Below are 22,826 nucleotides of genomic sequence, written 5' to 3'. Positions count from 1 at the left end.
ATGGATGATGAGAAGTCGAGGTTGGTTGATGTGCTCAATTCACACAAACAGGCTATTGCGTGGAAACTCATGGACATCCAGGGCATCAACCCAAACTTTTGCACACATAGGATACTCATGGAGGATGAGTACAAGCCTGTATTCCAACCTCAGAGGAGGCTCAACCCTAACATGTCGGAGGTGGTCAAAAAGGAGGTTATCAAATTCCTCGACGCGTGTCTGATCTATCCCATCTCCGATTCTTCATGGGTGAGTCCTGTTCAGGTCGTTCCTAAGAAGGGAGGGATGACAGTTGTCACTAACGAACGTAACGAGCTTATTCCAACTAGGACTGTCACAGGTTGGCGGGTGTGTATCGACTATAGGAGACTTAACGACGCTACTAGGAAAGACCACTTTCCTCTTCCGTTCATCGATCAGATGTTGGAGCGTCTGTTGGGACAACAGTTTTACTGTTTTCTTGATGGATTTTCAGGTTATTTCCAGATCCTGATCGCACGTGAGGATCAGGAAAATACCACATTTACATGCCTATACGGTACCTTCGCGTACAAACGTATGCCTTTCTGTTTATGTAATGCTCTGGCTACTTTCCAGCGTTGCATGGTAGCGATATTCCTGGACATGATCGAGAGTTCCATGGAGGTTTCATGGACGATTTTTCGGTGTATGGGGACTCATTCGATCAATGTCTTTCTAATCTTGTGAGGGTGATGAAATGGTGCATAGAGACTAAGTTGATGCTAAAGTAGGAGAAGTGCCACTTCATGGTGATTGAAGGCATTGTGCTCGGGCACAAGATTTCGCGAGATGGTATTGAGGTAGATAGAGCTAAAATCGACACTATCAGTAGACTTCCTCCACCAACTAGTGTGAAATCCGTTCGTAGTTTTCTCGGGCATGCGGGTTTTTATCGTAGGTTCATTAAAGATTTTTCTAAGATCACCCGACCCATGACTCACCTTCTAGAGAAAGATTTTGCATTCGACTTCGATGCTGATTGTCTGAAGGCGTTTGAGTTTCTCAAGGGGCAGTTGGTTAACGCCCCTATCTTAATAGCACCCAACTGGAGCTTACCCTTCGAGCTCATGTGCGACGCTAGTGATTTTGCAGTCGGGGTTGTTTTAGGTCAGCGTAAGGACAAGCACTTCCATCTTATCTACTACGCGAGTAAGACCCTCAATGATGCTCAGGAGAATTAAACGAATACTGAGAAGGAGCTTCTAGCAGTGGTTTTCGCGTTCGACAAATTCTGTTCGTATCTCGTGCTGTCCAAAACCATCGTTTATACTGATCATGCGGCATTGAGATACCTGTTCGCCAAGAAATATGCCAAGCTTCGCCTGATACGATGGATTCTCTTGCTTTCTGAGTTCGATATTGAGATCAGAGATAAAAAGGGAGCGGAGAATGTCGTTGTGGATCACTTATCATGTCTGGAGGATCCGAATATAGAGGAGATTCGAGAGGATGCCATTGGGGATAAATATCCCCACGAGTCGTTGATGATGGTGAGAGTGAGATTTGAGAGAGAGCCAGTGTTGTACGTAAGTGCTGAAGAGGAGGGTCTGCCATGGTTCTCCAACATTGCGAATTATCTGGCCGATGGAGTGGTGGTCAAGGGCATGAGTTATCAGCATAGGAGGAAGTTTTTCACGTATACCAGCCACTACATATGGGATGCACCGTATTTGTTTCATGTAGGCGTCGATCGAGTGTTGAGGAGGTGTGTGAGTAGGGAAGAGGGCCGTGAGAATCTTAGGCATTGTCATGAGGGTTTATCTGGAGGCCACCATGGTTCGTCTTCCACCGCTAGGAAAATTCTAGATTCTGGTTTTTATTGGCCATCGATTTTCAAAGACTCACACGAGTTTGTCAAACGGTGTGACGCGTGTCAGCGCACTGGTAACATCTAATCCCGTAATGAGATGCCCCAAAACCCTATTCAGGTTTGTGAGGTTTTCGACGTTTGGGGCATTGATTTCATGGGCCCCTTCCCCTCTTCTCGAGGGAACCGATACATTCTCGTGGCTATCGACTACGTTTCCAAGTGGGTTGAGGCTCAAGCCTTACCCACTAACGACGCCCGAGTTGTAGTGGGATTCTTGAAGAGGTTGTTCTGTCGGTTTGGTACTCCCAAGGCCTTGATCAGTGATAGGGGCAGGCATTTTTGCAATGCCCAGATGGAGAAGGCGTTGGCACGGTATGGTGTCACCCATCGATTATCCACCGCCTATCATCCACAGGAGAACGGGCAAATGGAGAACGCAAACCGAGGAGTGAAGCGAATTCTGGAGAAAACTGTCGACAAGAACCGAAAGGACTGGTCCGACAAGTTGGATGACGCACTTTGGGCTTTCCGCATAGCGTTTAAAACGCCTATTGGGACTACGCCCTTTAGGATGATTTACGGGAAAGCATGTCATCTGTCGGTTGACTTGGAGCATAGAGCATATTGGGCGTTGAGATCCGTTAATCTTGACCTGACCCAAGCTTCGAAAAACCGGTATCTCCAAATTCATGAGGTAGAGGAGTTGAGAGATGAGGCGTACGCTAGATCATGGAGTTATAAGGAACGTACGAAGGCGTTGCATGATCGGAAGTTGAGTAAGGTGAAATAGTTCAAGTGTGGGGATCGGGTGTTGGTTTATAATTCACGTCTGAAGTTATTTCCAGGTAAGCTTAGATCGAGATGGGTTGGTCCGTATACAGTGAAGGCAGCATTCCCACGTGGTGCAGTTGAGTTAGTTGATCATGAGGGGAGAGCGTGGAAGGTGAACGACCATAGGTTAAAGCATTATATTGGTGGGCCAGTTGATTCAGTCGACGAAGATGTATTTCTCCTCGACATCCCTACTTTGACTGCTTGATAGGGATAGGCCTCGGAAAATGCCTGAGTGTAGAGTTTGTATAACTTTTATTTGTTTTCTATTATTTTTGTATTTTGAGTCAGTATTAAGTTTTTAGAGTCTGTTTGATGTATGCTTTGGATGCTTTGAGCTTTGTTTTGCAGGTTTGGATACTTTCGTTCGTACTCAATCTCCATTCGGACGGGGGTGTTCTGAGCTTATTTGATTGTAGATGAGACCCAAAAGATGTGGCCGCGAATGAAATGCTATACGGTCGCTTTATCGGAACATGACATACGAAGATCATTGCCATATTACCAGGGGAGTCTGTTCCAAATTCTTTATGCGTTCTTTTATTTTATTCTACTTCTGCTTTATGTTTGTCTTTTTCATGTCTTCCATTGAGGACACTGTGAAATTTAAGTGTGGGGATGGGAAACTGACATTTTTAGTTTAAAAAAAATTGAAATTTAAAAAAAAAATAAAAAAAAATTGTCCTGAAAATTCTTTTGCGCATAATGGAAAATGATATTATTGTTTAAGGTCGATCTTTTAAAACTACTACTATATATGAGATTAAATAACAGATAGCGCACTTAATTTGGGATGTGTCGGTAGGCCAAACTAGCTTTGATAGCCCTCTTTAGCAGATTTTATATATCTAATAATTTGAAAAACGGAAACCGAATTTCAATGCTTTGGGGGAATTACCATAATCTAAAAACTTTGAGAGGGTAAGACTTAGATGCACTCAAACCAGCACACCACCACATGTCCATCTTTTTACGAGCTTAGAAAATAGTTATATATTTAGGGTGATATAAAAAAAAGAAAAGGAAATAAAAAAGTATGTTTTGAAAGTGTATTCCAAGAATTGGTCCAAAAAGCAAACGAAGTGAGAGATTATGTCTTGTAAAATGCAAAGAAGCATTCTCAAAAATAGTAAAAGAGGCCAAAGATGCACATACTAGATGGGGCTGAAAGTTTACGTGTTACCAAGGGGATAGTGACTCTGAGGATACACTATTGGGGCTCGAAGTTCTTAGTCAATAAATATCAAATTAGGGATTTATATGACAAAGTCCAATAATATTTAGGAATTGCTCGTAAGGCCTTCACATGACTATTCATCCATCAAATTCCACCGAGTGCATCTACTTAGTACCATCAACGAGTCTTTGGCTTATGGTGATTTGTCGAACCAGTCTGCTTCGACTCTATCTCTTCTAGCTCTCTTTGTCTGAGATGGGGTGAGTGTAGCCGTAGCTTTTGAACTTTAAAACGCTTAATGCAATTGAGGGTTTGATAGGCTGGTGGTTGGGTTTAGGTGGACAACAATATCGGCAATTGCGGTTTTTGCGTTTATCTATGCTTAAAATTAACTTATATGTTTTGAAGATCGACTTTGAATTATGATTCCATTGCATTATATATTTTTCGAGGACGTAAAAAAGTTTAAGTGTGGGGATATTTGATGTGGTCAAAAATATACATATTATTATATATATTCCCTACTATTTTGAGTGCACTTGAGCTAGACTTTTATTAAATATTACTCCTTGTTGGCTCATATTTAAAGTTTAAAGGTTTCAAGGCACAACGAGCTAAAATGAGGTATTTTTACTAAACCTGAGAGAATTAATAAAACGTTAAACAACTTTCATATCTATTGCCAGTTTATATAAAAGAATATGTTTTGTGTCTATATACTTAAAGTTATTAACAAATGTTTTAATAAAGCTAAAAGCTCACATGAAGCATCCTACTTGAGAATTGAAAAATATTAATACATTTTATTTGTTTTGTTTTGTTTTGTTTTGTTTTAGCAGAAGACAGCTAAAGGAAAAAAAAGGGTGTGCCATACACATGGCATTGGGACCACGTATGGAGTTAAAAGAAATCTTGCAAGTTGAGATGTATAAAGAAAATAAACGTGAGAAATAAATTTAGGGCTGAATTGTGTGGGTCCTTGGATTAATAAAAAAAACCCTATCAACATCAAGATTATTAATATATATATATATATTGAAATCTTACGGGAGGTATCAAAAAAAGGTAAAAAGAATATAAGGAACATTATTATTGTTGTTGTTGTTGTTGTGAGAACCTACGTGAGGTTTGGCTGCCGCACAAAGCAGAAATCACATAACATTATTATAATTATTTTCCCTTCTGTCATCGGAGGAAGAAGTCAGAGAGAAACAAGAATTCAAAGGCCATCATCTTTTTGGGAGCTTTAGTCCATCGCAAGGCAAGAGATAGAAAACACGGTTCTTTCAAGTTAATTTTATTATTTGTGTTATGAACTCCATTATTGAACTTATATATATTTTATTGTTTTGAATATGGTTATTGGCTAAACACTTTTAGTTATCTAGGCTTGTGATGATGTTTTGTTGATTGCTTTGGACTTGTCTGTTTTCGGGTTTTGTTTTTTGGATTTTGGTTAATTAAAAGTCTTGAATAGATTTATTGGATGTGTCTCATGTGTATTTACTTTTGATTTGTGTCTGAATGAATGTTTCACATGTTGCTTGATTGAATGTCTTTTGATTATAGGTTGCATGTTAGGGTTGTTGACTGTGTGTTTCCAACTTGTTTATGGTTTATTGATCTCATTTACCATAGAAACTGATTTTTGGCATATTATTAGAAGTTTATATTCTTACTAACTTAAATATCCGACGGGTGATAAGTAGTCGGGTTTGTCTATGTTTTTATGGTTTTAGGTTAAATTATATGACAAGAGGTTTGCCTATTTTTGCCTTAATTTCACTGTTTACTCATATCCTCTAGACTGTTCATAGACCACCCCGTGTACTTAGGTGCATTAAGATAGTGAAACTGACGGGTTAGCTGTTTTCTAGGGTAATTAATCATAATTGGTGAACTGACATGTGAACTAATAAGCCGGTGTTGTTACGTGATCTCTAGGATTTCCTTTTAGGTGACACATTGAGAGTGATTAGGGATCCATTAGGTTTCCTAGGGGTTTCATATCTTTAGATTCCCGGTTTCCATAGCAATCTCGCGTAATCGATAAAAGCCCGGTCGTCATAATTCGGATTCCTTGCCTAGGTAACCCTTGCTCATATTTGAATTTGCGAAAGTTTTTATTCAGTAATTTAATTTTCTAGTTTATTTTAATTTAATTAAATAATTAGTTTAATTAATTATTAGTTTTTAAAATAAAATAAATAAAAATCCAAAGATATATATTTTCTTAATTATTATTTTATATTTGCTTTTAGAACTAGTCTCGCTAATTTAATAAGAGTCTTTAGGGTTCGATATTCTCGGTCTTCCCATAGCTATTCTACACCCGATAGGTTCACTTGTCTGTTGCTAGTGGTTTGGTTTAGGGTATTCTAGGTTTTTATTACTCGTTGTGCTTGGTCATTATTTGCTAAAATTTTATACACCACTTCATGCACATCACTGTGTATCAGAAGAGGCAATTTAGCAAGTAGCTAGAAGCACGGAGTCAGCAAATACAAAGATTTGCAACCCGTAAAGTTATACTATTTGTAAATATATGTACTATTGTATTGTATATAACGTTGTAAACAGGCTGGACGAGACATTATTCGTGTTTGTCCGTTAAATTTTTGTCGGATAAACGGACAGTTCATGAACAGTTTACTGAACGAAACTTTGGGAGATTCATTCGTTAAGGAATTAAGCTTGTTCATGTTTCCCTATGTGGTTGTGCTCGTTCATTAATTTTGTAAACGGAGCCTAAACAGACACTAATGGATACAAACGGACATAGGCGTACACTTAAGGACACAAGTGAACATAATCGAACACAAACAAACATATATTGATTTGGAAATAATAATTATTAAATCAACAAAAGAAGTACTCCACATAATATCCAAAAAATTGTGATAGTAAAAAATAAATAAAGCAATAATAGTAAAATTCTAAGAAACGAATGTAACCGGACGGACGTGATTACGTAAACGAACATTAACGAATGAATCTGAACGAACACACCACTGAACGTTCAACAACACAAATGAGTGAACGCGGCCTTTGTTCCTATTCGTTCGTTAAGCTCACTGAATGAAATTTGTTCGTGTTCGTTCATTTTTTAAACAGAAAAATATAAACGAATTTTCCATCAAACGATCGGTTCGTTTACACCCATTAGCTGATGTGTATATCTCCATATATATCCATCCAGACTCTAGTTAGATTACATGTCCGACCAATCAACATAACTATGTACTAAACATCGCGTGTCAACTCATTTAACCTTAAACAACATCCATCCATCCATCCATCCATCCATATCGATTTTAAATGTACAAAACAACATTCACCAAAACTCCAAATATCTTTCTTCGCACGTTCTCATCTCTCTCAAACCTCAAATCATGCATCACGTCACTCCAATCATACGCCAACCAAACCAACTTAAGCCAAGGCAAGAAGCTTCATTCCCACATGATCATCAATGGCTTCCTCAACTCACCACTCACCATCACCAGCCTCATCAACATGTACTCCAAATGCAACAACATACACGACGCTTTTTTAGTTTTTAAGTCAACCTGTGACCCTAATGTGTTTGCTTATAACGCTATCATTGCTGGATTCATCTTCAATGACATGCCGAAACACGCGTTCAATGTTTATGAACAAATGCGAGTGGACGGAGTTTTGATGGATAAATACACTTTTCCTTGGGTCATTAAGGCGTGTTCGTGTTGTGAAGATGTTGTGGGGTTGAAGAAGGTTCATGGGTTGGTGTTTAAATTTGGATTGGATCATGATTTGTTTGTGGGTAGTGCTGTGGTTCATGGCTATTTGAGGTTTGAGTTGGTTCTGGATGCACACCAGGTGTTTGATGAAATGCCTGACCGAGATGTGGTTCTATGGAATGCTATGATTAATGGGTATGCGCAAATCGGGGAGTTTCGTAACGCGTTGGAGTGCTTAAGGAAGCTTCGTGCAGACGGGAATGTCCCGAGCAGGTTCACCGTGACCGGGATATTGTCGGTGCTTACGCTAAAAGGGGATCTTTACAATGGTAAATCGGTTCATGGGTTTGTGATCAAGATGGGTTATTTTTCAGGTGTTGCAGTTTGCAATGCGTTAATCGATATGTATGGAAAATGCAAATGCTTTCTTGATGCGTTGGGGATATTTGAATTAATGACAGTCAAGGATATATATTCATGGAACTCGATCATTGGTGTTCATCAACAATCGGGTGATCATGATGGAACTCTAAAGCTATTTGACCAAATGTTAATAGATAAAGCTTTCCGTCCCGATTTAGTCACCGTCACGACTGTCCTCCCGTCTTGCTCACATTTAGCAGCGTTAAGGCGTGGCAAGGAGATTCATGCATATATGATCACAAACGGTTTGGGGAAAGAAGACGGTGAAGATAGGTTTGATGATACATACATCAACAATGCTATCATGGACATGTATGGTAAATGCGGGTGCATGCGAGAAGCCCATTTAGTTTTTGACCATATGAGTGTTAAAGATTCGGCTTCATGGAACATCATGATCATGGGTTACGCAATGCACGGGTTTGGTAACGAGGCGTTATGCTTGTTTAACGAAATGCGTGAAAAAAGATTAACCGTCGACGAGGTGACATTCGTGGGGGTGTTATCGGCTTGCAACCATGCGGGTTTGGTGAAAGAAGGGGAAGAATTTTTGAGTCAGATGAAGTCAAAGTACAACGTTTCGCCAACGGTTGAACATTATACTTGTGTGATTGACATGTTTGGTCGTGCGGGACTGCTTAATGAAGCGTACGGGTTGTTGTCTGAAATGCCGGTTGATGCCAACTCGGTGGTGTGGCGGGCGTTCTTAGCAGCGTGCCGCCTTCATGGAGATGTGAATCTTGCTAAAATTGCTGCTAGAAAAGTAGTTGATCTTGAACCTGAGCATTGTGGGAGTTATGTTTTGATGTCGAATGTGTATTGGACGTTGGGTCGGTACGAGGAGGTGTCTGATGTGAGGCTTAATATGAGACAACAGAATGTGAAGAAAACGCCGGGGTGTAGTTGGATCGAGTTTGGAGACGGGGTGCATGTTTTTGGGACGGGTGATCGGACTCATCCTGATGAAGAGTCGATTTATGGTGAGCTTACTTCGTTGTATATGAGCATGGGTTTGTGTCACATGACTTGACTTAAAACCATTTGGTTTCATCTTTCATGAGATTGATATTCTAAGTAGGATTTTACAAATTATTTACTCTCTGTGATAAGTTTGTATTAGGATTTTTTTTTCTTTTTGTTTTGGTAAAAAGGAAATGCCTTTGGAAATAGAATATTATAAGAAATAAGATTACAAAGGAAACATAAAGAGCTTCCTGCGCTGTTTCTTGCATATTGTATGCTTATTCACTGTTAGCTTATGTTGAGCTTGTGTAGATGGCTACTTGGCTAGAACACCCTCTCTATTGGTTATTTGTGCAGTGTGTACGAATCATATGGTGTTTTAACCACTTTAAACGAGAGTTTGAGGACCCATCAAATACCCGTATCAATAACTCATAAGATTTTTTGAAAGGGAGATTATTAAACTCACCATGAAGAAAACGAGTGGGAGAATATACCACACCATATTTATTGGAGCCAAACTGCCAAAGGCTATACTAAATTCTTAATTAGGGGTGGCAGTTGTGTCGGTGGCAACGAGTGGTGGTAGCGACAGACAATGGCCGTGGGTAGCATTGACCCATTTGGCCTATTTTAAGATATAAAGGTTTATACGAGTGACCTGTGTTAATCCATTGTGTGTCTTAACTCTTAAGAATACCCAAACTGACCCGTTGTATTATTTAAAGTTGGCTCAAATGAACCTGTTATTAAACATTTTTACCCATGTGTATTCATTCAGTTGCAACACTTTCGGTTTTTCAAGACTAAAAGAGTTTTGTTACATTTCTTTCAAAAGACTATTTCATGGGTTATGGAGTCGACTGGTCTGATTAATTTGACGGGTCGATATCAAGAACCCAGTTTCAACCACCACTCTCGATCCGTCTCTCTGCTCTTTGTTTAAAATCTCAGCAACAGAACTTCAAAGGTAAAAGGGCTTTGTCTGTTTTGGATTAGTGTATATGCTACTCGAACCCTCGAAAATCTTGAATGTCAATAACTTCTTGAATGTCATCTTCATTTCTGTTATCTGCTAGGTCAATTATTCAATTTTGTTATCTTATGATGTTTCTTCGGTTGTCAATTTGGTTTTGATCATTTATTTAACTTTGGATTTCAATTCATATTGTTGTTTCTCCAATTTATTTCCTGTTATTTGTCATTAGAGGTAATTGAAAACTGAGTTCTGCCTGTTTCAGTTCCATTGGTACACGAAAAACGATTTGCGACAACCAGGGGGGGCCTTTCGGAACAATGGAAAAAGAAAGTTGAGACAACTGTAATATGGACCATCCGTATAATTAATTCAGTTTACAGAAACTCCATGTTTTGAGAGGCCTACGTCAAATGTTAATGATGACAAAAAAAAAAACAGGTCCAACTTCTTTTAGGATAATTAGTACATTTAATATAGGTTTCTAGAAAACAAGTACAAATAATTTGTGTTTCAATCTCTTACATTTCACATCCTATAACCACTACTGTATCCTCCTAAACCAGAGGCTCCATACCCGCCACCATAAGGCGATGGTCCACCATAGGCTGCCGCTGAAGCTGATGATGATGGTGGCGGTGGGTATGACGAATTCCCCAACTGAGAGTAAGAAGACCTCAAACCCGAATCCAGTTTCCCATAGCCGCTTGCAATGGATAATTCTTTTTGACCGTTCACACATTCCTATGTAATCAAACCAAACAAGTTAAAATCAAGTAAATAAACCGATGAGCACTATTTTAATCTGACAATTTTACCCTTACGGTTCCATTTTACCTGAATAAGTTGCTGAGCTGTCTGGACTTGTGCAGCTGTCCCTTTAATTTCAACTGTAATTTCATCGGGTAAACCTCGGCTTTCTTGCACGGTAAGAATCGCACCACTCGTCCGACGAATATATGCAATATTCGTCCCCGCGACCCCAATAATATCCTCAGCATAAATCAAAGGTATTTGCATCGTTTGTGCTACCTGCTTAACATAAACCAAAAAAACAACTTATTACAAGTTTACAACACGGTAACACATAATTTTAACAAAGCTATGAAAATAAACTGTTGACCTGAGTGACAATAGGACCACCGGTTCGAGCCAGTACGGGTGAAATTGCTGTAGTTAGCCCAGCCCCAGGGTCACGACCATATAAAGAAAGTCCATGTAACGGTTCACGATCAGCAAACAGTGTCTCTCTTCTCATTGGAAGAGAATAATCACCACCGCCACCACCTAAACCGAGGTGTGACTGTAGACCACTAGTACCACGCATCACAGGCTTGTCAATCCATGATGTCTCCACTTGATGTTCTTGTGTGGCTGACGTTACAGTGTTCTGAATAATAAAATAATAATGCACTTCATTAACCATTGTTAATTATAACTAACGATATAACATTAATGGTGACAACTTACAGGTTTCTCAAAGAGAGGAAGGACGCTACGGTCTACCAAAAACTTCCTCAAGTGTCCCAGCACGCTTTCTAGAGCTTTCAAAACCTTTATAGCTTCACCTTGCATATCAACAACCCTCTCTTCTGAGTTGGCAGATAATGCTGACAGTGACACTTCATCTGAAAGATAAACAATGTTTATTAAAACTAATATTAATATGATGAAACTGCTAATAACATGATTCGTTAGTCACACCACCTGAAAGCACACGCACAGAACAGCCGGTGCTTTCCTGTATTGCTTTGATTGATGATCCTTGTTTTCCAATCAGACTCAAGGCTTGCACTGATGGCACCAGTAATCGGATCGAGCAGAACGGGACGGATGCTAGACTCTCACCCTCAGTTTCTGGAAATCCGTTAATGCGTTTGAATACGCGTATTACAGCATCCATTGCAGGTGAGAAAGGTAGCTCTGGTTCTTCTTTACCAGTTATCAAAACCTAAACACAGTCAATACTTCTGATGAGAAATATATTTCATACAGATCATATTAACGGATTGTTGAGATTTGTTTGGCTTTAAAAACTGGTTGTACAGTAATGTGTGCTTTTCCTAGGCCTATACACAAACAGAACATTCATGAGCAGTTCGTTAACTGTTTTGCATGAAGTTCTTTTATGTTCATTTATTTAATTAAACAAACGAACATGAATGCATTTTGACCGTTCATTTATGTTCGTTTATTTACGTTAGTTTAAACTTTAATAACTACAAAAGTAGTTATATTTATATAAAAATAAGTAATTTATGTCTGTTCATTTGGTAGAATCATGATGGATATTTTGAATAAATCATGTAAATTTTAAGCAATAATTTAAATGTAATTTTGAATGAATTGTGATGTTTTAGACTTGTTCGTTTATATTTATTCAATTATGTTCGTTCAAGTTTGTTCTTTTTTATGTTCATGAATTGCTGGTGCAAGTTTGAAATGAACCAACATGAACATCCACATTTTCTTAATTACACGTACGTGTTCATGTTTATTCGGTTCGTTTACAGGTCCAGCTTTTCCCAACAACATTGGTAAAGGTGTTGATAAACGAATCAATCACCCAATTTCAAAATCCGAAACCCTAATTGAACCTTAGTTATACATAATAATAACAATAGATACATATATTCTCCTAATTATCTGTACACAGAGTCAACTAAACGAAAGCTTACAATGCGATCAGGAGTAGAAGCAAGAGGTGGATCGAGTACACGAATCCGAGCTTTCGTCTCTTCGCACATCTTCTTAATAATATCTCCTTTCCGTCCAATTATGCTCCCGACCTTCAGCACCGGAACTATGAGGCGGAACACGCATTCTCCAGGCCATCCCGGCCACTTATTCTCCGGTGGAACTTTGGACGGTGCCACGTCCTCGGCGGTGGTGGTGGTAGGGGTTTCGGCTACGGTGCCGTTGATTGATGTCATTACGATGTGTGATGATGATGATTGTAGGCTAGGGCTTGGGGTTTGACGAACGAAGAGAAGAGGGATCTGTTGTGTTGTGTTGTACAGAGGATCTTTTCAAGTAGGTGTAACTGTAACCTCTACGTACTAACTAATTTATTATCAGTTTCGAAACTTGGCCTTCACTCGATGATCGTTGTGTCGTAATAAAAGCAGAGATCTCTGGACATGACCGGCTAGAGAATTCACGTACCCGGCTAAGCCTAAAAAGAAATGCCCTTTAAGCATTAACGAATTAAATAATGTATACTATTTTTTTAAACTATGTTTAAAGTTATAGTAATAAACATAAAAAATAGCAAAATCTTGATATAGAATGAGTTTATAACATACCAAATTGACTAAAAGTGTTTGGGTATAATAAAATAGTGGGATTATTAAAGTCCGGGCATTCTAAATATATATATAATATCGAATTTTTTTAAAATTTCCGTGCCCTCGAAATATACGTGCCCCTGCCGAACGCCCACATTGCCCACCCTCAAGGCCTCCCATGTCTTTAGAGTAACTCACGATGAGACAAAAACTCGGGTTGGCTTAGGATTCAAACTAACAACTTCACAAGGCCTAGCTCAAATCCTTTATTGCCAAAATCTATAAAAAAAATGACACAAACGGAGATTAAGCTTAAGTGTACACTTGAGACACCAAACATTTCCATCACTAGGCCACAAGTGGTGGATACTAATTTAGTAATAATAAATGTTTTTTTATTATATTTTATAGGTTTGTTTGTTAATATTTTTTTCAATTAAAGTATCGATAGGATGTTCAATTTTCGGTTTGTATGTGATTAAACCCAACTTAATTATGCATATTCAATTTTCTCTTCAGTTTCGCTTTTTAAAACTCGGTCAACTCGGCTGAGTACTAGGCGTTAAGTCAACATATTGCCAATAACTCACTACTCGGTATTCTCCCAAGGGGATTTTATCCAACTCAACCCATACTACTTAGATCTAGTCGGAAATTACTCGGATCTAGTCGATGGTCAACTCGGAGTTACATGACAACACTTAAATCTAATCGGCCAAAAATGTTAAAAGAATGAATATCAATTTTTGAAATACTTTAATATTGAAAAATGCATCCTTTTGATTTATATTGATATGTTAAAATATTAGTAAAGTTATGATATTTGGCATATATACAATTTCTCGAAACTTAATTTCTTTATATTTTACCATGTTTGAGTGCTCGCAACTCGCTAGTCGACTAACATGTTAGCGCCTAACAACTTCTACAATCATTCTAAAATTTGAATTCGGTTCAAACCGAATAACATACAATGAAAATATATGTTTTTTTTCTCATTTACTCAAATTCAGTTACACTTTAGTTTATTCTTATTTAGCTTAATTGTATCCATTTAACAAATAACTAATATTTTGTTTTTTTGGTTAAAATGAAAACTAAACCGAATTTAAATTCAGTTTTTTGCTTGTTAAAAAAAAACCTACAAACCATTTAAATCGAAGCTATGAACACCCTTATTTGAGAAGACAATTTCATGAGAAGACGAAGTGCCTTAAAATTTTAACATGATGTTAAAATAGAAGTAGAGAGATTAATAAACTCTCTACGATAAGAATATAGCAACCCAAAATTAATACATGAGAATGATTGATTATCTTAGCCACTTTATTAAATCAAGTGTTAAGACCCGACATGTCACAAACAAGATACTTGAATATAATCCTGAAGAGTTTGTTAACGATCCAAGGTGTATTATACTATAACCATGGTATTTTCAATGTTATATAATTTTGTATCATAGGTTTTGTTTTATGATATTTAATTAAATATATATGTTTTTAATATGATGCATTGCTTTGATTGGATTTATTTTTGTGAACAAATAAGAATAGTTTCACAAATGGTTTGTTCTTATATGTGAAATGACTTTTATGTGATTCTATGTTATGTAGCATATATAAAACCATTCTTTGGTGGAGGTTGGGGTTTGCTTAGCTTTAGATCAAAATCATCTATCCATCCATTTAGACTAGGAATTATATTCTCCTTGTTTGGTCCACCAAGAAGATATGTTCTCGATCCCTCGGATATTGTTTTATGATAATAGGGCTATGTCTCTCATTAAAGGGGACTCCTCAAGTTTTTCTTAATCATCTTGTATCGCTGCTCATCAAGTCTTGCTTTGGCTTCTAGATTGTGCAACAACGAAAAAGAAAAGTTTAAGCGTTGTAAGGAAAAAAAATGAAAAGTACAAGAGCTTAATCATATAGGGGAAATGAAATTTAATAGACAATGGAGAAAGACGCATCCGAAATACGTGTGAAATCTATATGTTGTTCACATGTAGGGTAGTAGTTCAAGCACTCCTTTAGTCGTTTTTTGTCCATCACTTCCCAAGGCTAGCTATATGACATCCCCACCATCCTTTCAACTTATGCTGCGTTTCTATTTCTATTGGAGAGTATACACTTCGGAATGATGTGTATAAGGCATTCTATATTCAACTTAAGACTTTCTAGATGATATGTAAAAAAATAAATTCCTACTGTGTATATATGAACTACACTACTTAGACTAGGGGGACTTAATGATGTGCCCATATCTGAGTCCTAAATCTGTACTAGATGGAAAATTTTAAAAAGCTTGGGGTCCAAAAGTCTCCATAGATACATGAGGAAGCATTCCTGTAGGAGTAAAACTTCTCATATCGATTTTACTTTATTACAAGGGTATGTAGGAAACCGGAATAACCGAACCATAACCAATAAAACCAAACTTAATAAAAAAACAATTTTCGTTTCAAATTTGTTATCAACCATATATCGAACCGTGCAAACGGAAAAAATAGATTTTAAATTTGTGTAGCCCAAAAAAATCTACGTTAAATGTCTATAATAATTGACTATTAAAATAAGTTTAGGCCCAAACAGTCATTATTTTGGTATTCTTTTGATCCAAAGTTTCTTTTAAAGCTTTTAAATAACTACTTACTAAGTTAAACTTTGGTTTCTAATGAACCAACATATTTGCATGGATTAAACTGGCGCTTGAGTCAAAACTTAAAAAGTCGGATAACGGACCACATTGTCGGATTACACTGGTAGTGACAAAATGTCATATCCAACATGGTGAGGTGTTGCCCGAGTATGTTGTCACTCTAGTTATTCTACATATATTATGCTTAAGTTATTGATATCGCAGGTGAATTTGCACATAATCAATATACATATGTAAGTGAGATGATACTTTAATAAAGTTGGTTTGAAATCCACTTCATATAACTAATCATCCTTAATTTCTTATAATAGTATAATACATACATACAAGCTAATACACGTATATGATAAAACCCTTCCTAACTAATTAAACATCTCATGGGAAATAGGCTGTTATAAGTTCTCTCTCTTAAGGTTAACGGTTATCATCTAATACTCTAATAGAGTGCATCATCTAAGGGGCTGCTTGTTTATATCTGAATGGAACCATTCAGATGTAAACATCTGATTCATTCAGACTTCAGGCTGTTTGGTTCCAAACAGAAAAACATCTGAATAGTTAAAATTAGGGCCCTGTTTGTTTTTGCCTCTTTTCTCTGAATAGAGGAAAACGTCTGATTCGGTCAGACGTAATCAGACGTAGGGTTGTTTGTTTTTTTTCTGGCATTAAGAGGTTCAGCGTCTTAATAGCATCTGAACCAGTAAGAGCTTTTAGTGGGTCTGAAAACCTCTTAACCCAAAAAAAACATACGTTTGTCTCCGGCCTCCATTAACTTCTAACCCGGAAACTAGGCTCCATCTCCGACGACTAGAGGTTCGTCTCTAGCCTCCACCTCTTAATGATTCAGTTTTCAGACATTTGAACCACCTCTTAACATTCAGATGTGGTATTCAGATTCAGACTTAAATCTCTAAAAAAAACAAACGGGTTCAGACTTGTTATTGCTGCTGAATGGGACAGAGGTTTATTCAGACCTGACTCATTCAGATCTGAATAAACCAAACAGCCCCTAATTCCATTTAGGTTATTCTAGTACTAAAACAAAGCTTATGTTTTGATTTGATACGAAAAAAAAGGAAATATAAAATCAGAAACATACAAAAAGAACCTACGACAATATATCAATGTCACTACATTTATAAATCCATCGTTCATGGCTATGATTTTTGCTTAGATTCCAAGTATTGAACAAAACAATTATTGTTTGTGTCACAATCAAATTAGGGGAACATTGTTAGTGAAGAAACACTAATTGACCCCGGGCGGATTACGGATAATCTGGGGGTTAAATAGATGTTTCCCACGAGGGGTTAGGTCCGGCAAAGATGGTTCTTCTGATGACATGCAAAACAGACCGTGAGCTCGTCACTGAGAAGGGGGGGGTACCTCCTTGTGACCACCCTCCGGCGTGAGAATCAGACTAGATTGCTTTTGAATATAAGTGTATATTAAGAGAAATAGCTAGAGAGAAGATAAGATGATCCTACCATTCCAATGTGTTGGAGTATTTATAGCCGAAGGTAGGTTTCCAAGAAGGTACAGCTGGCTGAATAGTATTCCTGTTCTGCCAACTGTGGGCTACGCACATGCCATGCTGATGGTTGGTGGGTAGGCAGCGGCTGATAGTGACCAGGCCGGCTGTGTACTATTCCTTTTCCACCAACTGCAGGCTATGCACGTGCTACGACAGGTTGGTGAGTAGGCAGCGGCTGATAGTGACATTAAGTAATAGAGCATGCTGCTCGTTGTACTGTTGTCAGTGAGCTGTCGCAGCTTTGGTCAAATCTTTTATCCATACCTCGTCAGGTACAGTACAAAAGATCCTCCAGTAGCGTACGGACTGGCTCATTTGGGCGGGAGTTTTCCCGGCTTGCTCACTCCTTCAGGTGACATTACTGAATTATTTAAGAGTTAAGTGCCTTGTGCGTGTAGCCTTGCTGCGCGGGTAGCCTTCCCTGATGGCTAGTATCCGTTGCTGCGGGAACAGGCGGAGTACGTCGACCATTGGGAGGCTTTTCCTGCGGGAACAGCTTGCGTACTGCGCGTAAGGACGTCACGTCTCTGAGCATGGTGGGTCCTGCGGATCCAGTTGGTTTCTGCGCAGACGTCTCTCTTCAAGGTGAGTCTTGCTAGTTTAGCCTTTGCGCAGACGTCCCTGTTGAAGGTGAGTCTTGCGGGTTCAACTGCGCAGACGTCCCTTTTTGAGGTGAGTCTTGCGGGTCCAACTGGGCTCTGCTGGGACCTACCTCTTCAGTTAGTTAGCTCTATTCAATGATTACTAGTTGGTTGAGCTTTATTAGTCTAGTGATGGAAACCAATTAGAATACCTAGAATCCAAATGGCAATGCTCAAATAATTGCAGAGTTGGAAGCCTCTTGACATGTATTAAAAAGGCAACGTTATATGTACATCATTATTGACCTAGAGCATGTTGACTATATGTTACCAAGCAACCTTAGTTATAACACTTTGAATAAGAGGGCCAATGCTTCAAATTGGTTATCGAAGATAACCAACTATATGAATATGATCTAATAAAACAAATTGTAAGATTCCTACATCCTAACAATGGAATCAGCTTTTTAACTACTAATAAGCTAAGTAACACCTAATCTCTATAAAATGTGACATATGACCTTATTAATTTCAAAACTTGTATAAACATAACAGTTTTGCTTTAAAACATTCCCCTAATGGTACACTCCAAGTACCAACAAAACAACAAAACATTCGAAATAAAGACAATAAAATGCAATGGTAATAACAAGAACCCATGAAATGGTATAATATTATGCCTTCATTGTATATTATAAAGAAATATAAAAAATCTGAATACGCAAATTCTCTAAACATTTCTCCGAAACAAAATAAAAAAAAAAAATAATAATAATAATAAAAAGGGAAACTGTAAACTCATCTTAAGTCTAAAAAGTCACCCTTTTTACCTCTCATTATCACACAACACCATTCATTACTTTGATGAAAGAACAAACAAACAAACAGACTATACAACTACTTTAAACAAAGTAGATATACGGCCTTCCCTCCAAATTTTGCTTACCCAACATCAAACAGGAACGACATCGAGCTTCGACGAGTCATCACATCTCAAAACAATTCCCTCCAAATTCACAGGAAGAAGGCATTGGGTCCACTGGCATCCAGCTGACACAGGCTCGGACGGTGGAACAATCATTAACACGTTATTTTGTCGGTGCACGGCTCCCATCACGCTCACGGTACTACCTTCTTTAATATACCTGAAAATTTTATTTCAATATTTTTAGAAAGTAATACAAGTAAAGTCTATATATTTAAGTTAAGTTATATTATATACCCTTCTTTGAGGCGCATGATTCGATCGTCTCTAGAGATGTTTCTGTCACTCAACCATGTAAGGAATTGTGGAGATGATTCAATGTTTGACGGGTCCGCTTCTAGAACAACGGATTCCTCAACGTGTGGTGTCACGCGAGCCCCATAACCAGTTTTAACTAATGCGCGTAAGCCAGACTGGAAGTCGGATATATAGAAATCCACCACATGCCTCTGCAAATATTTATGCAAAAACTTCCTTAAATATTTTATAAATGATGTGTTACTTTCTCTAAAGTTTAATACTTTAATGTGGTCATATCTTTCTTTACAGAAAGTTTAGAATCTTAATAATCAATTAATCATGAATCAGTGAAGTAATCTTCATGATACTAAAAAGTCAACATGTATGTCTTCTTTTTGGTATTAATATTTAATTTATTAATTCAAAGAAGTATGTTTGCTTTATGCAAAAGCTAAATTACACATGCAAATCTTTAGAAAAATATAGACTTGTGTCCTACAAACCTAACAAGATGTATAATATGATTGACAAATGACAACCAATGGTTTAAACTAGAAGCAACATTTATATTTTGTCAATAAATATTAATAAACATTCTAACCTCCATGGACCGCAGACCCCAGGTGAAACGTCGGTGTGTGGGATTTGCGAGTTTCGAACCCCAACCGCGATATTCATATAAACTTGTGGATGTGTAAACGCATCTGGGAACCCTCTGGAATGATGACTCTAGAGGAACGTTTCCACAAGTAGCCACCTTCAAGAAATCAAGATTTGTCATTTATTTACATTATATATAATACGAAGCATAATTTTATCGATGCTTTATATGTTATTTATGAAAAGGTATTGGTTATGTGCAAATGTTACAAGCTAAACAAAGTAGAAGATCATAAAAAACTCCAATTATGATTCCTATAAAAACGTACATATTCTAGTTATTTAGTAAAATATTAAAAAAACATTAAGTAAAAGGTATGAATATTTTTAAAAAGAAATACTTCATTGAGGATTACAAGATAAAACTGATTCGCATTGTAATAATTCATTCAATTCCATGACAGTATGAAAAAAAGAGTTTCTTTTTTCAGACCATCATGGAATGAAATGAATATCAATACATATATAAGTTTTTTATTTGTAGTCCTCGATAAAATAAATCCTTTAAAAAAAATTTTCTCGCCTTTTACTGCATGCTTTTTTTATATTTTACCAATATAACAAGAAAACATACCTTTTTATAGTATCTTAATTGAGGTTTATCATGAACTTCTATTTTCTATAGTTGTATTATTTGTAAATAATCAGTACAAGGTAATATATTTATATAAAATAAAATCAACATACCCCCGAAACCTTGACAAACTGTCCGTTTTTCGCGGTTCGAAGTTCAGCATCAGGATAGTCGTCAATAAAATCAATTATAGATTTCCTTCCCCAACATCCACTCAAGCTGCCACATTAGCAAAACAATTAAAGCAACACCGACAATTAAACCACTAACACCTAAAAAATCCGAACCAGAAAACCAACCTGGAGAAAGATCGCCCGGCTTCATGACGAAGGTAAGTAACCGCTTGATTCTTAGCCATGGTGGTTCGCGACTTACCCGTCACTGCACCATCCGCACCAGGCCCCTTTCGTGGTGCACCAGTTGAGTTCAGCGGCCCAGATGTAATAAGCCCGGTGGTTGGTAGAACCGGGATGGGACCAGAGTTGTGTCGAGAACTAGGCATGCCTCCACCTTGCGGGCCTGAGTGTTTCCTAATAGGCTCACCATGTTTATTTAACGGACCGGAACTAACTTTCTTCATTGAAGACGAACCCGGACCAGCCCCAGAAGAACCCATACGGTTACCCTGGTTCGACGACGTCTGGTTGGAATGAGAGGAGTTCCCGCCACCAAACGACCCGGTTCTCAACGGGGCATTAGATATCGGCCCGGACTTCCTCGGCCGGGAACTCGCATTTTCCACATCAAACATTTTCCCAAGCTCACCAGACCTTTTAATATCACCACCAGTGTAAGGCACTGCAGTGGATGACATGGTCGGTGTCCTTTCTTTCGGCTGTTCGGGCCGTCCCGACACATACAGCCCGTTATTCAGTTGATGAGACGGAAACCTCGAACTCATTTTACAGTACACACAAAAACTTGTATTTTCTTATAACATTCAATTCAGAGCAACAAGATTGTAGCCATGATCAAAACCTATACAAAAACACAATATAAACCAAAATTCATGAGATATAAATCAGATTCAAGTACCCTAGGTTATGGATCCAAATCAAAAACATTAAACCCATCAATCTGAGATCGGAGATAATACCGCACTGTTAAATTACCCACCAAACCCCCCCAATTTTTTAGCCCTAAAAACAGTGAATTGATTGAAATCGAAATCAAAGTAAAGTTGAAAATAATAAATAATAATAATAATGATGTAGGTAGATAGCTACATACTCGACCGGAGATCAAAACCCATACCGTAGATTTGAAAATGGGTGAATAAATCATAGGCACCAAAAAGATTAGTACTTTGTACATACCTTGTGACCAAGTATAATAAACATGGCTGATCATGAGAGAGAGTATAACTTAGAGAGAGAAAGAAAGAGGGTTTTATATTGGGGATTTATTTGTTTTGTTTGCAAAACCGATTTGTAAGTAACTCTTGCTTGCTTGCTAAAACTGCACTCATATTTTGCACTCTCTATTGTGGACTAAATGGTTTGCAACTCCTTCACACTTTTTGTTTACCTACTTCTATATTCAGATATTGGCAAAAACCATCCTTTGTTTCTGCTTTGGGTTTCTTAGATTAGTTTTCGGGTTTGGTTCGAGGAAGCCTTTTTGTCGTGACGAGGGTATGTGGAAATGGTCGTGCGTTTTGAATGATTAGGGTGGTAGGTTTTGGTTTTATATGTAACGGATGACTAAGATGGTAAATGTGTTATTAATAAGATTTGATTACGTGTAATTTTGTATCGAGATGAGAGTATTGTGCTTGATCACGGCTAAGCATGATAGGGTTGCAATTCTTAGTTGTGTGAACGATCACGAGTTTTTGAATGTTCAGTATGGTTGGTTTTTTTTACATAGTTGTCAATTTGGGACTGTGATAATAAATGCATCATCAGACGCACGTGCTTATATATAAGGTTTGACTAAATAGTTTGTATACGCACACTCACACAATGTGTATATCCAATATTCGTAAGAGTATGAGACAACTTTACTATAATGACTTAACACGTCACTCAAACTCGATGTTTATATACCGCCACCTTTTCTCTCTTTCCTGTTAGTGTGTTAGCGCCCAAATGGGCTCAAAGGGGCGGTCCACCTTTTTTTATTTTTTAAAAATGTATAGTTAAACCATGACACGCTTGTTAAAGATATGTTAATTAAAGTTCATTGTCTATGTGGCATTTTAACTAAGCTTGTTAGTTAAACCATAACAAATAGCCTAAACATGAGCATTACTAGCTCACTAAAACATGATAAAATTATTTGAAAATACTGTTATGAAATATAAATGTAGCAAAAATTCTAAAATATGTAGGATGAGAACAAGAAAGAAAGTTTAGAAATGAATACGAGCAAAACCACACATGCTA

General features: G+C 37.7%; 4 protein-coding genes and 1 pseudogene across 4 annotated transcripts; 3 read left to right on the top strand and 2 right to left on the bottom strand.

The window, feature by feature from the left end:
- On the top strand, positions 1-1,916 carry LOC143593754 (uncharacterized). Its single transcript, XM_077073277.1, has 4 exons — positions 1-340; positions 476-556; positions 970-1,118; positions 1,218-1,916. The coding sequence occupies exons 1-4, from the start codon at positions 1-3 to the stop codon at positions 1,914-1,916; spliced, it is 1,269 nt and encodes a 422-aa protein (XP_076929392.1).
- A 267-nt stretch (positions 1,917-2,183) lies between these two features.
- On the top strand, positions 2,184-2,870 carry LOC143593757 (uncharacterized). The gene is made up of 2 exons (XM_077073278.1): positions 2,184-2,607; positions 2,677-2,870. The coding sequence occupies exons 1-2, from the start codon at positions 2,184-2,186 to the stop codon at positions 2,868-2,870; spliced, it is 618 nt and encodes a 205-aa protein (XP_076929393.1).
- A 4,287-nt stretch (positions 2,871-7,157) lies between these two features.
- On the top strand, positions 7,158-9,026 carry LOC143593756 (pentatricopeptide repeat-containing protein At3g14730 pseudogene; annotated as a pseudogene).
- Positions 9,027-10,280: 1,254 nt separating this feature from the next.
- Positions 10,281-12,913, bottom strand: LOC143593761 (RNA-binding KH domain-containing protein PEPPER-like). Its single transcript, XM_077073280.1, has 6 exons — positions 12,599-12,913; positions 11,628-11,871; positions 11,391-11,548; positions 11,044-11,310; positions 10,758-10,952; positions 10,281-10,664 (listed from the first exon to the last, which is right to left on the bottom strand). The coding sequence occupies exons 1-6, from the start codon at positions 12,851-12,853 to the stop codon at positions 10,449-10,451; spliced, it is 1,335 nt and encodes a 444-aa protein (XP_076929395.1). The 5' UTR covers positions 12,854-12,913; the 3' UTR covers positions 10,281-10,448.
- A 5,738-nt stretch (positions 12,914-18,651) lies between these two features.
- LOC143593760 (putative membrane protein At1g16860) lies at positions 18,652-21,878 on the bottom strand. Its single transcript, XM_077073279.1, has 6 exons — positions 21,756-21,878; positions 20,739-21,417; positions 20,553-20,658; positions 19,807-19,962; positions 19,203-19,414; positions 18,652-19,125 (listed from the first exon to the last, which is right to left on the bottom strand). Exons 2-6 carry the CDS (start codon positions 21,338-21,340, stop codon positions 18,933-18,935), a joined length of 1,269 nt encoding a protein of 422 aa, XP_076929394.1. The 5' UTR covers positions 21,341-21,417; positions 21,756-21,878; the 3' UTR covers positions 18,652-18,932.
- Positions 21,879-22,826: the final 948 nt, after the last annotated feature.

The sequence above is a fragment of the Bidens hawaiensis genome, unplaced genomic scaffold (assembly GCF_021521415.1).
Source record: "Bidens hawaiensis isolate Kalapana, Puna unplaced genomic scaffold, B.hawaiensis_p1.1 tig00042649_1, whole genome shotgun sequence".
In the NCBI taxonomy this organism is placed as follows: Eukaryota; Viridiplantae; Streptophyta; class Magnoliopsida; order Asterales; family Asteraceae; genus Bidens; species Bidens hawaiensis.
The sequence above is the reverse complement of the archived record's forward strand: the minus strand, read 5'-3'. Positions and strand labels throughout refer to the sequence as shown.